The 20,956-nt window shown below is 35.6% G+C and overlaps 1 protein-coding gene across 6 annotated transcripts in view; it reads right to left on the reverse strand.

Annotated features, from left to right (window-relative positions):
• SLC41A2 (solute carrier family 41 member 2) overlaps positions 1-20,956 on the reverse strand; it is a 139,347-nt gene that overhangs the window by 74,937 nt on the left and 43,454 nt on the right. For 5 of the 6 annotated variants that reach the window (XM_021922838.2, XM_031650711.1, XM_017946158.3 and 2 more), the window contains exons 3-6: positions 19,494-19,601; positions 6,102-6,173; positions 3,177-3,321; positions 435-581 (exon numbers count right to left, since the gene is read on the reverse strand). In XM_021922838.2, the coding sequence (XP_021778530.1) occupies positions 435-581; positions 3,177-3,321; positions 6,102-6,173; positions 19,494-19,601 (472 nt within the window). The remainder of the gene's footprint in view (positions 1-434; positions 582-3,176; positions 3,322-6,101; positions 6,174-19,493; positions 19,602-20,956) is intronic. The other variant, XM_021922840.2, reaches the window with a different exon arrangement.

Raw genomic sequence — 20,956 nt, forward strand, 5'->3', positions numbered from 1 at the left:
GGTAAATTTTAAGTACCACTTATAAGCTTATATTCTGAGATGATTCTAGGCAAAGAACACTGAAAGTTGACTCCTAGCTGCTGTACATTTAGAGGAAAGGACAGAAATCACAAAGTATGATAAGCCTGCATTCAGCTTTTTAACTAGCAGTTATATAAACTTGGGTAATATACATAACTTCTGTGATCCTTGGTTTTCTCATCTAAAATTAGAGATGATAATCCTTATTTTACAGAGTTTTAAACTCTATGAGAAAAAAAAAAGTGGGAACCATAACACATAGCAGGTATAAAACAAATGATAGTTATCCTTATCAGTCTCAACAACAGTTCTAATGCAAATGAAGGCTACCATGGATTCATGGCATTGCTGCAACGATATTTATTTAAAGAGACTTGAGACAACACACAATATTTAGTTTTAAATCAACTTACCAAGACAGGAGTATAAGCCCTGACTTATCCAAGCCAATATGGCAAGAGTTATAAGGTCGCCAAAACTAGCAGCAATGGGTGTAGCAACATTATCAGGATTTATACCAGTCTTCTTTGAACCAACGATAACCCCAACCATTATTATTCCTAGAAGAAAGAATGTTCATTAGTTTTTAGGCTATGATTTAAAGAAAATCAATGTCCCAAATACCAATATGTGTAGGATAGACAAACAGCCTATCAGTTCCAGTTAGACTGCTTAGATAAGCTGACTAAAGCAAACAAAACATTTACTCTAATGCTTTGGCAAAATGCCTTTCAACAAACTCCAAGTGGGGATCTTAGAAAATTTAAGAAGTTCAGTGTTGCATTTAGAGGCCTGAAAGCTACTAAAATTATGTTAAAGCTAAAATTTCAAATTTAGTGACATGTATATCTTAGATATAATGTATTTGTGTGTAATGAATCCAAAGGTTTTAATTTTAACCCTCAAATAAAGTATGCGAACATTAAAAAAAAAGGTGAGTCATATGTATATGTACAACAACTGGGAAGAAGACCAACAAAACTAGATTTGTTCACATATGGCAGCTAGAAATGCTTGTTTCGTTTTATTATTTAAAGACGTTGAAGTGTTAAGCAGCGGCACATAATTAAATTTTAAAACATTGAAGGCGAGAACACAAGAAACAGTCTTTGTAAAAGATATTCTTTAAACCTGAAGTTTCTGTCTATAAACCTACGAGAGAATAAAAGATGAAAATTTAACTGTGTACTTGTACTTTTACATCCTAATTTTCTTAAATCATACAAATGGGATAAAACTATTAACATTTTTATTCACACTAAATTGTGTAGATTTTGTCACACCAAGATACTCATTAAGAGGATGTAGTAAAGAGAAAACTTTAAATGTGCTAACCACAAATCAATATGAAAGCCTAAGTATGGCTATGGAGAAAAAAATACCAGAATCTCACTGCACTTTTAGAGTTAAAATGACTCTAAATGTTTTTGTTCCAGCATACTCACTTCATAGATAACAAAACTGAGGTCCTATAGAGTAGGGCTTAAATTCTTGCCTAAAGTCACATAGCTTATGACTGTAGCCCAGTGTTTTTTACTCTACCTATTATAAAGTCAAAATTTTAATAAGCAGAATTTTTGTCTTGCATCAAACAGTGCCTTACATTTCAGTATTCTGGAAGCTTTTTAAATTACTAGAGACTTACCTTTCCCATAATATCATTGGGAAAAAAAAAAAAAGCTATAGCAGAAAACTTTTTAAAAAATGCATTATGCAATAATCAAGCAAGATGTAATTGCTTAGAATTTTTTTTCCAAAAAGCACATTTGAAGATGTATATGGGAAGTTCTCCTATATATAGTATCATCTATATCTTTTCAGCTGAAAACAAACATTTTATGTGTATCATAGTCCAGTGGAAAGAGCTAAGAGTCAGGAAACTTGTGTTTTAGTTCTGATTCGACTGGTAACAAGTTGATCAGACTGGGCAAGTCACCTTACCTAAGTTTTCTCACCTACAAATATGGCTAAGAGTTTCTACTTTACATATACTAAAGTGCTTATAAAGGTCAAGTTATCATAAAATTAGACCACACATTATTCAAAGTAAGAAGCTTTAAACAAATACATTTTAAAATTCTGAATTTTTGGTAGTTTTGAAAAGCTTTCAAATACTTGTTAGACTGAACAATTCTAAATGACATTTTCTAAATGAAATAAAATCAGAAAGAAAAAAGAAGCAAATGAGCCTAAAAAAATAGCATGCTGATGGTATAATTTTTTTTTTTGTACCAAAAATTTAATTTTCTGACAGCCTGACTTTACTCTGCTTTGGTCAATGTTAACTCCATTCAATTGTAGTAATTCTTTATAAAGACAAGAAACTACTCCTGATACAATTAAAGTACTAAAACAAAATGCTTGAAAATATTTTGGAAGTCATAATTTTAATAAGATTCCCTAAATTCCCAGAACCTAGCCAAAAAAGTTAGCTGCATTGTATGATCACCTCACGTGACAATAATCCATTTTAAACTTTGCTGGTGATACAAGGGCAAGAAAATGGCAATTATAAAATTAAAAGAACAAACTCTTTATGATTTTGGTTCCACAATAAGCTAATTCTCTAGTGTAAAGTTCATACTAATAAATATAAAGAAAAATAACCAAAATAGAAGTTCTAAAGTAATTAATTTTTAAAACCTTCTGGCTCTTGAAAATTCTATAGCCAACAATATATTGTCTTAAGTATAAGGTTATATTTGTATTGCCACAGAAACGGAAGAAATTTTTCTTGAAATCTGAAACAAAAAAATGTCAACAGAGGATGGCTTTTGAAACCCAGAATTCCTGGAACACTTGTTACTCAAGTGACAAGCCAGTAAATCCCTGCATGATGTCCAGAAAGAGTTTCCCAATTCATTTAACTTACAGAAACAAATCAATGTTTAGACAATTCTCCTGATGTTTTTGGGGAACTATAACAGAGTATCCAAGGCCAAGAGACAACCTCAGAAACGCCTGTTGTACACTAAGTTTTATAAATAATGAAATGTAAATATATCTGGAATAATTAAGACATTTTTTAAGTTTGTAGATAAGATTTTTTTCTGTTGCTTTCATAACAAGTATCATTTAAATAAAAATAGTCATCTTAAGAAATAAACCGTTTAAATGTAAAAGGCTATAGAGTAGACATTTATAAATTCACTTACCCTGCAGAAGAGATGCAATGAAGGCAGTTGCCACACTGCTGGAGCACAAAAGTATGGAATGATCAAGGTAATATTTTCCTTCCGGAATCCAGCCCAATATAATTGCTGCCACAGCTGCTAGAAAACCAACTACTGTTGCCTGAACCTGAAAATTTTTTCATAAATTCAACTGAATTATTCACTTTAAAAACACATTTAAAAATTTTGATTATGTAAATATTACTATAAAAAGTCAAAAAAAGTATTGCATATAATAATTGAGCTACATTACCTTTTAGAGTAGTTACTATATTTCAGTTTTAATATTCCCTAAGATGGTGGGTTCTCAAACTGCCCTGATGATCTGGTGACAACAGGTATGGAATGGAGTCCAGGAATCTGTTTTTAACAAGCACCCCAAGTGATGCTGATGGTATAATCAATAGATCACCTAAGAAAATGCCACCTTCAGACTGAGAAGTACCCAATCCACACATCTGAAGTCTGATTCTAGAGGTAGTGTTGGCAAGAGATTGGATTTTATAATAGAAATATAGAAGTTTGACTCCTGGTTCTAGCACTTAATCTTGTAGCAAATATTTAAATTCATTAATTCAATGAGTATTTATTTAGATTCTAATGCATATAATGTGCTATGTTTTGTGTTGGGCTACAGCAGTGGTCAATGTAGATTATTCCCTGCCCTCACAGAGCTCTTGGTCAGTGGGAGAGACAAACATTTGAAAATAACCTCACAAATAAGCACAACTGTGATTAGTGCTATGAAAATTTCAGTTCCTAAACAGTAAGACAACAATGATAACCTCAAACTTTGTGATTTAAATTAATTATATAAATATATAAAATGCTTTCCACAGTACTGACATAAAGCAACACTAAAAAAACCTGTGACTAAGAAATAACACTGACCGCTAACTCAGCTTCAGATTAATAAGATGTCCTAAAAGAAACCCTAAGGGAATCATCTATTGCACTGATGAGTTTGTGTCATGGACTCCTTTGACAATCTGGTAAAAACTCTATAGAATAGAGTTCTCTTTCTCTAGGCAAACACAGGGGCACTCAGTATTTTGAGTAGAATTCTTGGTGTTCATGGACTCTCTGAAGCCTATCCATGTGCTGGAATTAAGGACTCCAAGCAAAAAATACAGTAAATTGACAGAAGAGCCAGGACTACAGAGACCAGATATCCTGGACTCCAGTCCCATGAACTTATATTAATACTATAGCTCCTGTGGATGCATCCACAGATTCAGAGCTGAGATTCAAACTAATAAGCAACATGATGAGTGTAGCAGTTAAAATATTACAGTATTTTCATTCTGGTTAGTAAATAATGTAATTACACTTCAAAGCAGTAAAATTAATTTATAATATAAATTCTAGCACTATGATTCCAAGTCCTGTCTGGCTTGACATTGGAACACAGAGCTAGAGAGCCTACTGCAGACATCATGGTGTGTATATATATAAATCTATCAATTTCTGAGAAAATAAAAGCACACAACTGAGATGAGGAAGTCCTATTCTGGAAACCTGCAAAACAATGACTAACTGAAAAATGACTAATTGTACCCAAGAGAAAGCAAAGTCTGGGTTCAAGTAGTAGATGGGAAGGTTAATAGGGGCCATGGGCCTGAAGAGATGATGGTACAGGACATGTCCCTCCTGGTGAGGAAACAGTTCCTCATGTGGGACTGGAGACTTTGCTTTATTTGGCTACTTATATATGTATTTGGTTCAGGAGGCCATTCTGTACAATCGTGAAGAAATCTGTGACAGGCGATCTACCTGGGACTCCATTTAATAGTGAGAAGAGCACACCCCTGAGCAAGTGGCAGTGTGGGCCTCCTCTGTGCTTTCTACCCTTCTCTCTTTCTACCCTCCACGGCCAGTATCCAGGCAGAGGAGACTTGTGCAAGCCCATCCTACTCCCCTCCGCACACTCATCATCTACTCCTTCACAAGTGTTAGCAAAAGAAGCCTCAGGAAGAAAAAACTCTCTCTCCCAACCACTACCCCCAGCGCTCCATTTTCTTTTCTTCTCGCTTTTGTCTACTTGTGACTAGACTTCAACCAATTGCTGCCTCACTGGCTGGCACCAGGTGTGTCCTGAGGGGCCTGGTTGGGGTTCCCGGTTCTTCATACACCCTTGGCGGAGTAAGGCACATAAAGACACAGGCTTCGGGCTATGGCAACTAGAATCAGTGAATTCCTAGCTATGTCTGACTACCATCTTGACTGACAGTTGCAGGGAGAGAGGATGATAAAGAAAAAGTGAAGACTAAGAATGGGAGGAAAAATGAAAAGCTCACACTAGCTAGAGAATTACTAGGGGTAGCCGCAGTCTTCAGTCTTAGGGGTAGGAGAAGGTGAAGGAAGAAGAAAAAGAGATATTCACCTAAGATTAGAGAGAGCTGTAGATTATACACGATCTACACTTCACAGTTCAGTGTATATGTAATTGGTAAACTACTGTATTGTGTATATTAATACTAGTAACATTTACAAATTAAGGAAAACAAATATCTGACCATAATACATAGAAAAGAACTCAGTTTATCTTTAAATAGCAAAGTAAAAAAAAAAAATAGCACTTAATGAAGTGTTAAATATTTACTAAACAGATATATTAATGCAAATTCTGGCTCTATCACACACTTATGATAGACAATATTTTGTATATTTTTCCCATATTTTGTATATATTTTTCATATTTGTAAAAACTAGTTTCTAAACAAAGAATAGCTTTCAGAGGTCATGGGTATCCATTTACTCCATCACTTTTTCAAGGTACTAAATTATTGTTTTGGTGTTTCTGAAAACAAAGGGTAGACTCACAGTACTAAAATTTACAACAATCTTATAGATAACACTCAAAATTTGTACACCCAAGATCTGTAAACAAATACGTGTACCACTTACCTGCTTTAAAGCCAGGTTGCCAATTATTAGGTTCCACTTTTCAATGGGCGAATCCATCTTCCCAATATTTACCTGTTAAAATGGATATTTTCATGTATCACTGAAGAAAATCTAAATGCTCTCTGCTGTGTTCAAACAGCACATAAAATCTTAAAGCCCCAAATAATTATTCAGTAAATCCAATGAGCTCACATTGTACTTTGAAATTAATTCTGAATTTACTACCAGCCTTTCAGCTAACGCTAGGTTTGCCTAACATGTTTAGAGAAAAAAATTTTTTTTTACTTACCTGTCTTACAAGAACTAGTGGACCCGTTAGTATTACCCACTCACTGATGTTAACTTACAACTAGCATCATCATGTATCATCTTAGTATGCCAAATTTTGTGTATTGAGGTCCATTGTAAATAATTACATAATTTTGATCTACTAGCAGTTAATTCCAAATTATAAAACTAATGTAACTTGAAGAATTATTGACCCAAAAATCAAGATATAAACAAATCATTCACATGTATACAATTTATATTTGACTCATGACTAAAACTGTTAGCAATAAAATTCATTCAGTTTACAAATAAATTTTGATCATGTACTTCAACTATTAAATTTTACACATCTTTCTGCTAAATGGAAGAACACTCTCCAAAATAATATTATCACTTACATACTCAATTGCTCTGTGAGCTAATTCATATTTCTCAACCACTTAGGATTCAAAAAGTGTATTTCCAAATCTGCCAAGTTTTTCTAATGTAGTTGTTTGGAAAGCAATGAACAATCATTTAGTAAAAACACTACACGGAGTTGCATTTCAATTACTCATGATGTGCTTGGTCATGAAAGACTTTCAAATGATCTACAGATAAATGGATAAAGAGGAAAGTAAGTAAGGGTTGTATTCATGGGTAGTTTTAACCAGGTACAGACTACAGTTTAGGTCACTGGCTTTAGACAAGCAGGTTAAGAGTTATATAAACATTTCCTCTATCAATCTGGAAAACAGATTCTATTCTGTAATCTCACTGTGGACTTTAGTCTCAAAGCATCCAGCAAATGCAAATATTGAGATTTCTCAGTATTTCAGAATAATTATTAATGCAGCCTTTATTTACATATTTCTTTACTAAGACTGGGAATCTAAATCATTGGTGAAATTCATGTTTGTAGTTCTAACAACCTGGGGCTTTACTCAAGTGAGTAATAAGGTACAAGCAATGTTTACAGAGTGAACCTACCTCAGGTTTAGAGTTCAAGAAATAGGAATGAGTGAAATTAGTCTTATTTTTAAATAACTCTTATCTATATAATAACTCTCATCTATAGGAAGCAATCTAAAATGATTCCATGAAAAAGTATAAGACATCAAGACTCCAGGGTTGCTTAATAATCAATGGAGACATACACATATTCAGGTCTAGGAGAAGATCAAGAAAGATAGGAGTTACAGAATGAATGAGTGCTATGAATTGGGTTTGCAACTGTGCCACATTAATTTGGCACTATCACCACCAGTCCCTTCTAAGGCTTGTAACTACATTCCCCAAAATCCCCTCCCCTATAGCTTCAGGTAACAGTCTGCCAGTGAGAAGAACTTGCCTACGATTTGGAAGTCACCAGTGAAGCAGAGGCTATTATTTTTGGAAGGTGATCAGACACGCAGGTGTCCAGACTTCCTTGCTGTAATGTATGTATGGCTTTCTTTCCTGCTCCAGGGCTTCAGGCAGTTTCTCTGAGCTTCCTACCACAGATCTTCATTTCTCCAACTTCTACAATCATGTAACCCCAAATTTCTCTATTAAATTCCCTATTGATTCAATACATACCATGGCTCTGTCTTCCTCACCAAACCCAAAGTGACACTTTTCTTTTCTTTTTCTTTTTTTTTTTTATTTTATTTTTTGAGACAGAGTCTTACCCTGTCACCCAGGCTGGAATGTAGTGGCATGATCTCAGCTCACTGCAACCTCCATTTCCCAGGTTCAAGCGATTCTCCTGCCTCAGACTCCCAAGTAGCTGTGACTACAGGTGCCCACCACCATGCCCAGCTAATTTGTGTATTTTAGTAGAGACAGGGTTTCACCACATTGGTCAGACTGGTCTTGAAATCCTGGCCTCAAGTGATTTGCCTATCTTGGCCTCCCAAAGTGCTGGGATTACAGGAGTGAGCCACCACACCCAGCATCATTTTTTCAATTAATCAGTTTGCTTTTTTTCATGATCTCTAGGGTGGCATTAATCAATTAATTTGTTTTATAAATGAAGATCACACTCTCTGAGTCCCTTACTAATCTAGAAGTCTCTGAATCTTTACTCTTCTTAGTCTAAGATAAAACAATAAATAACAAATTAAAACAACATATGGCATAAAATAAAAAATAAAATGTAGAATATATTTATAAATAAGAACTTTTTTTATAAAGCAAAGATTTTCCAGAGTAAGATTTTTTTTTTAAAGTAAACTAAAGAGAAATGTTGCCCCAAATTTACCTTGTTAGGGAAAATATGTATAGTATAGGCTTGCATTGGCATGTGGATAGAGGTGTGGCAGGACACAGAAAATTGATTTTGTTGCCTCCATCTTGTAAAAACTACACCAACAGGTGCTGACCCATCCTACTGTCCAGTGGTTTAGTGTTAGTATAAGCCATCTAAGTTTTTTCTAAAGTGGAGAGGGAGAAGTATGAGTGTTCTGTGTAAAGGCCTTTGCTAGACCTACTTTTTTAGATTAGCTGACCTGATGGTGCCCAGCTAGACAAACCAAGAGCTTAGATGGTGATAAAATATAATAGGGCATGATCTAGTGAAGACTTCTGTGTAACCCAGTTTTATTTAAATTATGTATATCTTAAAGTATTAGAAAAATAGACCAATATTTTTGCAGAGACATCAACTAATTTTTTAGGAAAGAGTAGAGCTGAGGTGGCCAGAGCCTGAAGATGTGTTATGTGTGGCCAGCACAGTGGTTTCAAAATTTTTGAATCTGAATGCCTTTAGGTAGAATCTGTCACCTCTAGTTTTTATAACCCCCAAATCCTTCTTCTGCATAAACAGACGTTACTTATCTGACACTGAGACATATTAGTTATGAGCAAGACTTAGGATTTATTGGAGCTACATACAAAAGGGGTCTTGGATGACCTTGAAATTATAGATTTATAAATATAGCCACTACAATTAATGCTAGAAAAAATATGTTTAATGAATAAATACTTGAAACAAAGGTACTGAAAATCTCCATTGATGTATTATCTTAAAAAACATGTATGAACTATATGTGCAAAAAAATAGATTTTTTTAAAAAAAACAGAAAGTTACCATTGTTACTTCCAAGTGTTCGGTGTATGGATAATTTCTATTTTTTACTTTGTCCTCCAGTGAATTTTTCAAATTTTTACCACTGAACATGTAGTACCAGTATAATCATTTTATTTAAAAACAGATATTTGCAAAAGAAATATCTAATAAAGGGCTGCTATCCAAATGACACAAAGAACTCTTAAAACTCAACAATAATAAACAATCCAGTTTAAAAAATGGGTCAAAGATGTTAACAGACACCTCACCAAAGAAGATATACAAATGGCAAATAAGCATTTGAAAAGATGCTCCATATCATATGTCATCAGAGAAATGCAAATTAAGACAACATAGCACTATACACCTATTAAAGTAGCCAAAAGCCAGAACACTGACAATACAAAATGCTGGTGATGATGTAGAGTAACAGGAACTCTCATTCATTGCTGGCGTAAAGGCCTTTGCTAGGTCTACTGATATTAGATTAGTTGACCTGATGGTGGGAATGCAAAATGGCACTCTTCCCTCCAGACCTTCCATTTAATTCTTTTTTTATAGTTACTAGTTCTCTTTTAAGGCTTCCTATCTGATCACTCATTGAAACATATTTGTCTATTATTTGAACATATTTTCCTTTAGTTTGAACATATTCATACTAGTGGCTTTAAAGGCTATTAAATCTAATATCTGGGCCCAATTGGAATCATTTTTCATTAACTGGATATTAATCATACTTTTCTTGAATATCAATCACACTTTTTGGTTTATTTCCACATCTAGTGATTTTGGGTTAAAAACCGGACAGTGTAGATAATATGTTGTAGTGACTCTGGATACTGTTATGATCTTGTGATGATAATTGAGCTTTCATTTTAATAGGCAGTGAACTTGCCCAGACTCACACTATAGGCTTTTGTCTCTCCCATAGAGTGAAGCAGCTCATCTCTCTGCTTGGTTCTTTCAGCTACCAACAAATGCCTTTTAGTATAGCCCTTTGAAAGTCTCTTCTGTACCTGTGCACTTTAAGCAAACTACACCACCAAAGATTTGGGCACAAATTATGCTCAGATTTCAGGGCTCACTCTCCATGCAATCCTCTTGCTTCTGAGATTCCTTTATAAGTTTCCATATGCTCTGTCAGCTCCCAACTCTGTCGTCTGATAATCCAAGCCACTAAAACTTCAACTTTCTGCCACTATAGCTATGCATAGATCACAGAAGACAATCAACAAACACAGAAATCTTAACCAGTGCATTTGTTTTTCAAGTGTAGGCTTGTCTCACATTTCTGCCTACTTTATTGTTGTTGTTGTTGTTGTTGTTGTTGTTGTTACCAGACTCATTTAGATTATTCCTATGCATACTCACTTTAGTACTTGGCCAAAGATTTCATCAGATCTTATACTCAGATTTTGGGTCTCCCCTTTCCTGCAATTCTAGAATTTCCTCCCTTAATTCCCAGCCACTCTGCCAGCTCTGAACTCTGCTTTGAGCTAAAAGGACTATCAGTTTTCTGCCATATGATATCCAAAGATAGGGGATTTCCCTCAGGCAAAAACATCAATAACTTTGCAATGCTTACTCATTGTAGTATGGTCTTTTAAAGGTAAATGCCACTTTCTACCTGCTTCTGATCACTTTCCATTGCCTTCAAACAGTTCCTGCTTCTGATCACTTTCCATTGCCTTCAAATAGTTTTCTAGATTTTATAATTGTTAATCTCTGGAGGCTTCACCCAACCATTTCATTCTGCCATTAATTAGAATTAGAAACACTGTTATATATTTTCATATGCTTGAAATATTTTATAATAAAACATTGTACACAAAAACACACACACAAATATCTGTCTGAATGTACAGAGATGATATATATGCTCCTTTTCTTGATTGATGGTAGTTTTTACAGGTATATATTATATATCTAAACTCAGCAAACTGTAGACTTTAAAATTGGAGTTTATTATATGTCAATAAAGCTGCAAAAAGAAAAAAAAAAGGTGGGGAGGAAACCCTAATTGATTAAAAACCTAGTGGACTATAACAGTTTTCAATTATACATAAGTAGTTCTACTCCACAAAGCTATGGCTAGGGATTGATATTTATAACTTAAGAAAGATACTTTAAAGTGAGGAACTAACAGGAATATGCAATTCCATTTGTATCTAGCAATCAGGTTGTACAAGAACATGCAGAATTATGCCAAATTTAGGAAATAATACTGAGATTATAACTATAACTAAATTGTTCCATAGTTATTAATATCATTATCTGGGTTTTAATTTGCCTTTTAGAACTTTTAGAATCTGAATTGCAAATCTAACTTAAAATTATTAGGGGAAGAGATTTTGCCAACTTCTTCATATCCCTCATATCCCTCCACTGGAATGTAAGCTCAACAAAGGCAGAAATATTTTCTGTTTTGTTTATTACTGATCTCCTGGCATACACAGCAGTGCTTGGCACATAGTAAGGGCTCAAAAAATGTTTTTGCAATTAATGAATGAGAAAGGTAGAGTGTTACTAAATAATTTAGATAATCAAGTGTTCTCTGAGAAGAGGTTTGAGGCAATAGAAATCAGTTTTGCCTAGAGTAGAAAAGTACTAATCAAATCATGCTAGGTGATTTACTCCTGGGAAATAGTTTCACAAACTTTTTTTAAAAAAAATACTGGGGCCAGGAGTGGTGGCTCACGCCTGTAATCCCAGCACTTTGGGAAGCCGAGGCGGGCGGATCACGAGGTCAGGAGTTCAAGACCACCCTGGCTAACATTGTGAAACCCCGTCTCTACTAAAAATACAAAAAATTAGCCAGGCGTGGTGGTGGTCGCCTTCAGTCCCAGCTACTCGGGAGGCTGAGGCAAGAGAATGGTATGAACCTGGGAAGCAGAGCTTGCAGTGAGCTGAGATCGTGCCACTGCACTCCAGCCTGGGTGACAGAGGGAGACTCCGTCTCAAAAAAAAAAAAAAAAAAAAAACAGTCTTTAGGGCAGTGAACACCATTTTTGACTTCTTTATACCTAACATTCAAAAGCTGAAAATTTTAGACCTCAAACAATAGAAAAACTCAACAATTTATAGAATCACTGTACTTGGTTCATTTTCTAATTATATACTACTATTATATATCTATAATGCCTACTATAATTTCATATATACTATTGAAAAGATTAAAATCCAGGAAAAAATTATTCAAGTTAATCATCATACCTTTAGAAACAAGTTTTGACTCAAGTAAGATGGCAAGATAAAGTTGATTTGGATACATCATTTTTTAATTCCCTTGTAAAAATAAGAAACCTATTTTATTTATTTATTTATTTATTTTAAGACCAGGGTCTCACTCTGTTGCCCAGGCTGGAGTGCAATGGCCCCATCTCAGTTCACTGCAACCTCCTCCTCCCGGGCTCAAGCAATTCTCCTGCCTCAGCCTCCTAAGTCGCTAAGACTGCAGGTATGTGTCACCAAGCCCAGCTAATTTTTTTATTTTTTGTAGAGATGAGATTTCACCATGTTGCCCAGGCTGGAAAACTATTTTATTGAAATATCTTTTTATCTGTGACTGTTTAGTCTTTAGATTTATAGAATAACAAGCTTTAAAAACAACTGACCTTCCACAGATTGAATGAGTAGACTGTATTTTATGATATCTTATGTTTCAAGTTCTTTATCTTTATACTTGCCAAAGGCCTTCCTTATAATCTTATAAGCTCATTTATCCTGATTCTCCTTCAGATAATCAAAAAAATGAGAAAGGACCCTTGAATGGAGCAAAAAGATTAAAGTAACCATCAATCGGCCTTCTATAGCTATAATTATTTTTCTCCTAATTTTACAAGTGAAAACAAATACTACATAAAAAATGTAAAATGTTTAAAAGCATTTTTTTTGCACATAAATGAAAAAAACAGCTTTCAAATAGTGACTGCTTTAAGTTAAAAAAAAAAACAAAAACAAACTATACTCATTCACCCTTCTCCCTGGAACCACTGAGTACAGTTAGAAACCTGCTTCGGTAGTCCCAATTATAGACAACAGGCAAATAAATTAAGGTGGTGACAGGTGGGGCATAAGGAAAAAGAAAGAGGAATTTCATAGGCAGAATTCACAGACTGGACAGTAACTGGACAGAGAGCGAAGAGGGACAAGATGATTGATAATGTTAATAAACTGATAAGAAATACAGAAAAAAGAGTATGAGTATAACTGGAAATAAGAGAAACTAATGAGTTTCGTTTAGAATGTATTGAGTGGTATCCAACAGGCAACTGAAAATTCAGCTCTCAAGGTCAGGAAAGAGTTTGGAGATATAGATCTGAGAACAGCAATGTGCAAGCAGTGCTGGATTCAACGAAATCACTGAGGAAGAACATGTAGAACAAGGTACTAAAATTTCAAGAAAACCTCAAATTTAGAGGATGAGCAAAGAAAAACAAACAAAAGACATAGACTGACAAGCAGTGGTGAAAGAGCTGGGAGAATGAGAACACAGTGAGGTCTCTCTCAAAGCCAAGGGCTATAAAGTTTTCAACTAGAGAATAATCGGTGAAGAGTTCAGAGAAGATGAGGCTTTGGGGATTTTGCCATCAAGAAGTCATTAACTTAGAGTTTCTTAACAGCGCATAGAGTATCAGAACTGAAATACACCCAACACTTCTCTAGCATTCTGTCAGAACTGTAGTTCTCTACCCAGCAAACTTGAGATCTAGTTCTCTAAGCAATTAAAACACCATAAACTAAAATAATATACCATGTTATCATAACTTGGCACCACAAGTTGCTACTTTCCCATCTACTAATTTGTTGGCTTTTACCCCTCTCAGATCCAGAAAGAATTTTTAGTGATGGCTCCTAGTGTTTAATTTCAGTTAATCCATCTATCAATTCTGTTGATTCTCTCTGAAAATTAATTCTGGACTCCAAGTACCTCTCACTACATTCACTGTTACCATCTTGAATATCATCTCTAACTTATTATTGCAACAGACTCCCAACCAGTCTCCCCGCTTCAGTCCTTGGCCCCCTAAATGCATATCTCAACGCAGTAGTCAATCTGTTAAAAAATATCTATCAGATCACATTAACTCCTCTGTTTAAAACCTTCCATTGGTTTCTTATCTCACAAAGTAGGCAAATCCATATATAATCTGGCCTCTGGCTCATCCCCTAAAATTGTGCCCCCTCGCTCACTTGGTCCCAGCCCTATTGGCCTCCATGCTCTTTATCTAACACAGTGGTTTTCAAACCTCAATGTGTATCAGAATCATCTGGAGAGTGTGTTAAAATTTAGATTTCTGAGCCACACCACTGGAGTTTCTGATTTAGTAGTTTTGGAGTGGGGCTGAGAATTTGTCTTTCTAACAAGTTGCAGATGCTGCTGACCAGAAGAGCACACTTTGAGAACTACTGATCTAACATACCAACAACAGTCCTGCCTCTGGCCCTTTGCATTGCCTGGGACATTCCTATCCCAAATGGCCTCAACGCTTCTTATTTACATTTTCTTACTTCCTTATAACATTTTCTTATTTCCTTATAACATTTTCTTATTTCCTTGACTGAACTATCTTCTAATCAGTAGCACAGCTCTCAATCTATGGAATCTGGCAGCTCTACCCCTGCCTCTCCAAAGAAAGGCTGTTAGATCACCCTGCAGCAGAGTAGAGACTACAGATGGCAAGCTTCTCCCCTGTGCTGAGCTTCTAATCAGCTCTATTGGAGACTCCTTCTCTTAAATATGGACAGATACATATAAGCAGACATTTGAGAACAATACCTAGTGTAAAATATAGACACCACAACAAATTAACTAAGGTTAAAAAAAGATTAAATTCACCTTCATTCAGGTTTAATGGTAGTATGTGATCACATTAAACAGCAAATATCATTTGCAGCATATTGTTTTTTAACCAGATTCCCTATAGCATGGCCTATTTCAGAACAGACTGGTGTTTAAAATGTATTATTTGGACTTAAACAAATTCTGGATAATGCTCAAGAACAATGCTTTCGAAATATTTTCTTTGAGGTAAGCTAGCCAAAACTTCACTTTTCCTGCCAAAGTTATCAAGTTGCTTAAATTCTTGTATGCTTAACTATATTTATCAGAGCAAAGTTCATTTTCCAACAAATGAAACTAAAGCCACCTTTTAACTCCCATTCAGATAACTTTCTTCTTCAAATTTTCCCGCTTTTGTTTCTCAAGGCCTCTTCATTCTCTATCTCCTGCCAAAAAGCCTCTTGGATTGAGTTCTAGCTACGCAGGGTAATCCACCAGTTCTTATAACATAACACAAGTAGGAAAAGATGAAACACATGCATATAATTTCACTAATTCTCAAAATCTCAGTAAGACTACAAAAAAGTTTTTTTGTTTTTTCTTCTTAAAGATAAAAGCTAGAGATATACTTGACACACATTGCAGCTGGATGCCAAATGGTCAAGTGTTGAAATCAACATTCAGCTGACACCAAATGTCACCATTATATAAGGAAATACTGGGATACAGGAACAAATATAAATTTTAGACCATATGCTCCAGATACCTGAGACCAAGGTATCCCAAGTTAGTGTTCCTGAAGGCAGACCATGCCACCACTAGGTGCCAACCAACCCCAGGAGCACTAAGGGATGGGTGTTTGTTGGAAGTGTAGATGGAGCTTAGACATGGGGCCTGGTGTATGTGTGAGGTCTTTCAAAGTGCAGCACATATTGCCAAGGGTGGGAAGGGAATTGGGGCAGGCCTCAGACCAGGGGGTGGCTCAGTGGCTCTCTCTACAACACGATGTTCCAAAACAGAACCCAACAAGTCCAAAAATTCTAACTCTGATCTTGGACTTCCAGGTCTTCCTAAGAATATATTTGTCAAGGTAGACAGAAAGAGAAAATGTTTAAGTATGTAAGTTTGTTGTATAATTTTAAGCTATGTAGACATATGTTACATAGGTCTCCATTTGTATTGCTACCCCAAGCCCATCTGTTAAATGCTTAAAAAACATTTAACATGCTTTTAACAAAGCATGTTAAAAGCCCAACGGTCTAGAATGCTTATAAATATTTGACATTGTTACAATTATTAAATACAATAGTAACCTGGATTGATTTTTTATCAGATTCTGATATGGCTGACTCACTTTTACTATTCAGGTTCCAGCTTACATATACCTCCTCAGAGAAGTCTTTCCTGACCACATTGTATAAAATAGCCTTCAGGAATCATCCGTCATCACATTATCCTGTTTGATTTTCTTCACTTCCCTTACTGATATCCAAATTTATGCAAATTCCATCACAGCAGAGACCTTGCCTGCCTTGTTATTCATGTATAGACTAATGGATTCTTATTTTATTCCATGGGTTATATATAATCTGTAACTGTGATTATCCATTGTATGGCTCCAATTTTCCAAGATTTGGCCTGGCCAGTATGTCACTCGTTATCCTTTTGTCATGTCCCCATTTTTTTTTTTTTCATTTTTAGCACTTCTTTACTTTCCGGCACCACAAGATATTCGAGGTTCATTGTATACTTTTCTTCTCCAGCCCAAGGAGCTCCTATTATTTTTCAGTCCTTTTAATATTCAATAATTACAATGACTACATAATATAGACTAAAGTGAATTTACCAAAGTAATTCTACTCTATGAGTTTGGCTCTACCTAAGTGTCTGACTGATACTCCCAGACATCATCTATAGTTTACCAACTAACTACATAGAAAAGTATTATATCTGTAAATAACAATGTTTGGAACAACATTTAAACATTTTAAATATTAAGTACCAAAAATATTATGCATTGGTGCTAAGACCAAGACCTTAGCAGATCATTCTTACAAGGCACATGGGGAAGTTATTAGGTTTTTGTTACTGCTGTTATTTATTGATTTTATAAACTCTGACAGAGTTACTCTGTGCAGGTAAAAGGAATGGAATGTGACTTACTCCACTATATGTAGAGCTGTGTCCTCAGGAAAGTTACTCAACTGTTCTAAGCCTCAATTCCTCCTCTCTAAAGCAGGATAATAGTGCTTATTCCATAGGGTTGGTATAAGATATCCCTGAAAAGCAGTTAGCAAAGGATCTGGCGTATAATAAGAGCTCACTAATACCAGATATTTCATTATTGTCCTCTGCAGATATAGCTATATGACCTTTTATATACTATATAAGGAAGGAACTTACAAAGTTCCATAGGGTACATGAGCCATTTTCCCTTAATTAAGCAAACCAGGCCAGGCACAGTGGCTCACGCCTGTAATCCCAGTACTTTGAGAGGCCAAGGCAGGCGGATCACCTGAGGTCAGGAGTTTGAGACCAGCCCGGCCAACATGGTGAAACCCCATCTCTACTAAAAATACAAAAATTAACTGGGCATGGTGGTGCATGCCTGTAATTCCAGCTACTTGGAAGGCTGAGGCAGGAGAACTGCTTGAACCCAGGAGGCAGAGGCTGCAGTGAACTGAGATCACGCCACTGTACTCCAGCCTAGGCAACAACAAGACGGTCTCCAAAAAAAAGAAACAATGAAGCAAACTAGTAACATTAATAAAACATTATTTTATGCATTTCTTTCCAAGCATCTGCTTTACTCAAGAAACTTTAGGAAACTGACAGTTGCCTGGGTGGAAAAAGGGGGAGAGGGGAAGTGGGACAGAGGGTGGAGAGTCCTCCCATCAACAGCACGGTTTTCAGCTCCCACTTCTTGCCTTTAGATACATAAATTTTTTCCTAATTGGTAGATGGATCAACTCTATCTTGCTCTATCCTCTTAAAGGAAAAAAACTTTATATACTAAAGGAATTTCAATTAGTAATATTAGCTGGTGACTTAGTTAAGTTTTGGCTAGCATTTCATAGGCAGATAGCTCTTTGAAGTGAACCTTACTGGCTATGTGGTTTTTTTTTTTGTTTGTTTGTTTGTTTTTTTGTTTTTTTTTGAGACGGAGTCTCGCTCTGTCGCCCAGGCTGGAGTGCAGTGGCCGGATCTCAGCTCACTGCAAGCTCCGCCTCCCGGGTTCACGCCATTCTCCTGCCTCAGCCTCCCGAGTAGCTGGGACTACAGGCGCCCGCCACATCGCCCGGCTAGTTTTTTGACTGGCTACGTGGTTTTAACCATAACTTGGTTCCATGACGGCAAACCCCAAAATAACGTTATAATAAGATAATAACGTCCTTTTGAGCTTCTAAAAATAACTCAGAACTCTGCTACTGGCAGTTTTTAATTGTTTATGCTTTTTGAATGACAATTTTGCAATATGTAGCTGAAGACTTAAAATTACAGATTTCTTTTTTCTGAATAGCAATTACAATCCTAGAATTGGCCCTAAAAAAATAAGAATGGAAAAATATTTGTACAAGAATGAATATTCATCACAACTTTGTTTATAACAGAAGACTGTCAAAAGGAGCTTAAACATCCAGTAACGGATGATGAAGTAAACTGTAATAGAGATATACAACAGAAAAGTACATAGTCAATAATGACACGGATCTACATTTACTGATATGGAAAGATGATCATGATGTATTTTTGAATGGAGATCACATTATAAAAGAGAATATATAGAATTCTAGTTCTGTTTTAGAATACACAGTATGTATTTGCATTATGATATACCTAACTATATATAAGTATAGATATGTAGGTATAGAAGAATCTGTATCAAAATATTAGTAGAGGTTACATCTAAGTGGATAATTAGATTTTCTTTTTTATATTTTTCACTTTTCTTTAGTTTTTATAATAAGCATGTATTACTTCTACAATTACAGAAAGTTTAAATACCAATCAATCAACCATCGAACCATGAAGAATCTCAATATCTGATTTACCCCATGCCTTAAACATTGATGATAAATACCAGAATGTCCTGGCATCAAAGGAAGTAAGTAACTACTTCCTGGGATAAAAGAGGGCCTATAATTATCAGATGAGACAATCTTTCAGAATATGGTATCAGGCATAATTACTTAGCACAGCCCTGAAGTGCAGAAGCATATCAGAGAAAGAAATATTTTCCTGATACAAGTTTCCCTTAACAGAGAGAAACAGTATAGGTAACACACATAATTTGAGGTAGGAAAAAACTTACTGCAGTGGATAATCTGGATGCCAATGTCATTTCCAAGTTCCCTTTGAGACCAAGAAGTGCCGGGACTAAAATGAAAACTTCTGTAACTTTTCTGAACACCTCCCAGTGCTGTAAGAAAAATAAAATAAAATTTCTGGCACTCCTTAAAAAATACTTTAGAACAAAGACATTTCTAAAAATCTCAGTCTTTTTCCCAGCTTGGCATCTACATTTTGAATAACTACACAGTTCATGTAATCAGCGAGCACCTAGCTTAACCCCATTCTCCTGAGCTCTGAAGCTCCAAGTCCCTTTAGAAGATACAGTTAGAGCTGGGAGTCAGCTGACATGCTGCTACAACCCATTCTACATCTACTTGTTACATAAGCCTTATATTCCTAAAGGTTTTACTTTATCCCTTTATGATGACAATCGTTAGACTGGAACCAGACAATTGATTTGAATCTTGCTTCCAATACTAATCAGAACAAACCCACTGGAAAACTATAGTGCTATTACTATCTAATTTCACAAATGAAGGAATAAAGACTCAGAGAGATTAAATTATTTCCCCAAGATCAAAAGATGGGACCTAGAGTTGACCCCAAGAGTTCTAAGTAATTCCATGTTTTGATCCCCATTTTAAGGTGTGAGGCAGAGAGGTTCATAAAAACAGCTCTAAACTGGAAATAAGGTTTGTGCTTCTAGCCATGGATCTGTCATAACTTGGCTTCATGATCCTGGATGAGTCATGTATCTTTCTGATCTCAATTTCTTCATCCATTAAATGAAAATAATATCCGTCCTGTCTAGCCTTTGGAGAAATACCATGTATAAATGAAAAATAAACTTCTAATCTCCCCAACCAAACGAATAGACCCCCTTCTCAGCCAAGGGCATTCCAAAGCAAACCTGAAAAACTAGCTTAGCCATGATGGGAAGGGGGCGGGTCAGACATGCCTCATTATACCCTCCTCCCTTTAAAACTCAGGCACAACTGACCAACATTAACATTAAAACAGAGATCTTAAGACTGACAAAATAGACTCTTTGTAGCAATGAGATACCAAATTCCAAACTGTCTCTAGTATACATGACAGCAGACCCTGAATGAAACCAAAGTATTTCACCCCAAAATGTATTTCTTTGACATATTTTTTAATGGCCCTGCAAAGCTGTCTCTTGTGGGGAAAATCTACACTCTGTAGCAAAACCTTTTCCCTTTTCAGGTCTTTTCCTAATCCAGGAGAGATTAAGAATCTGGCAACTTTTTAAGTCTGGTAAGAAACATTTACCATCTATTCTCTCTGAAGCCTGCTACCTGGAGGCTTCATCTGCATAGTAAGAACCTTGGTCTCCGCGACCCCTTATCTTAACCCACATATTCCTTTCTATTGATTCTAAGTCTTCAAATAATTTAGTTCTTTAAACCAATTGCCAATCAGAAAATCTGTGAATACACCTATGACCTGGAAGCCCCCACT

This window comes from Papio anubis, chromosome 9 (genome assembly GCF_008728515.1).
Source record: "Papio anubis isolate 15944 chromosome 9, Panubis1.0, whole genome shotgun sequence".
NCBI classification, from domain to species: Eukaryota; Metazoa; Chordata; class Mammalia; order Primates; family Cercopithecidae; genus Papio; species Papio anubis.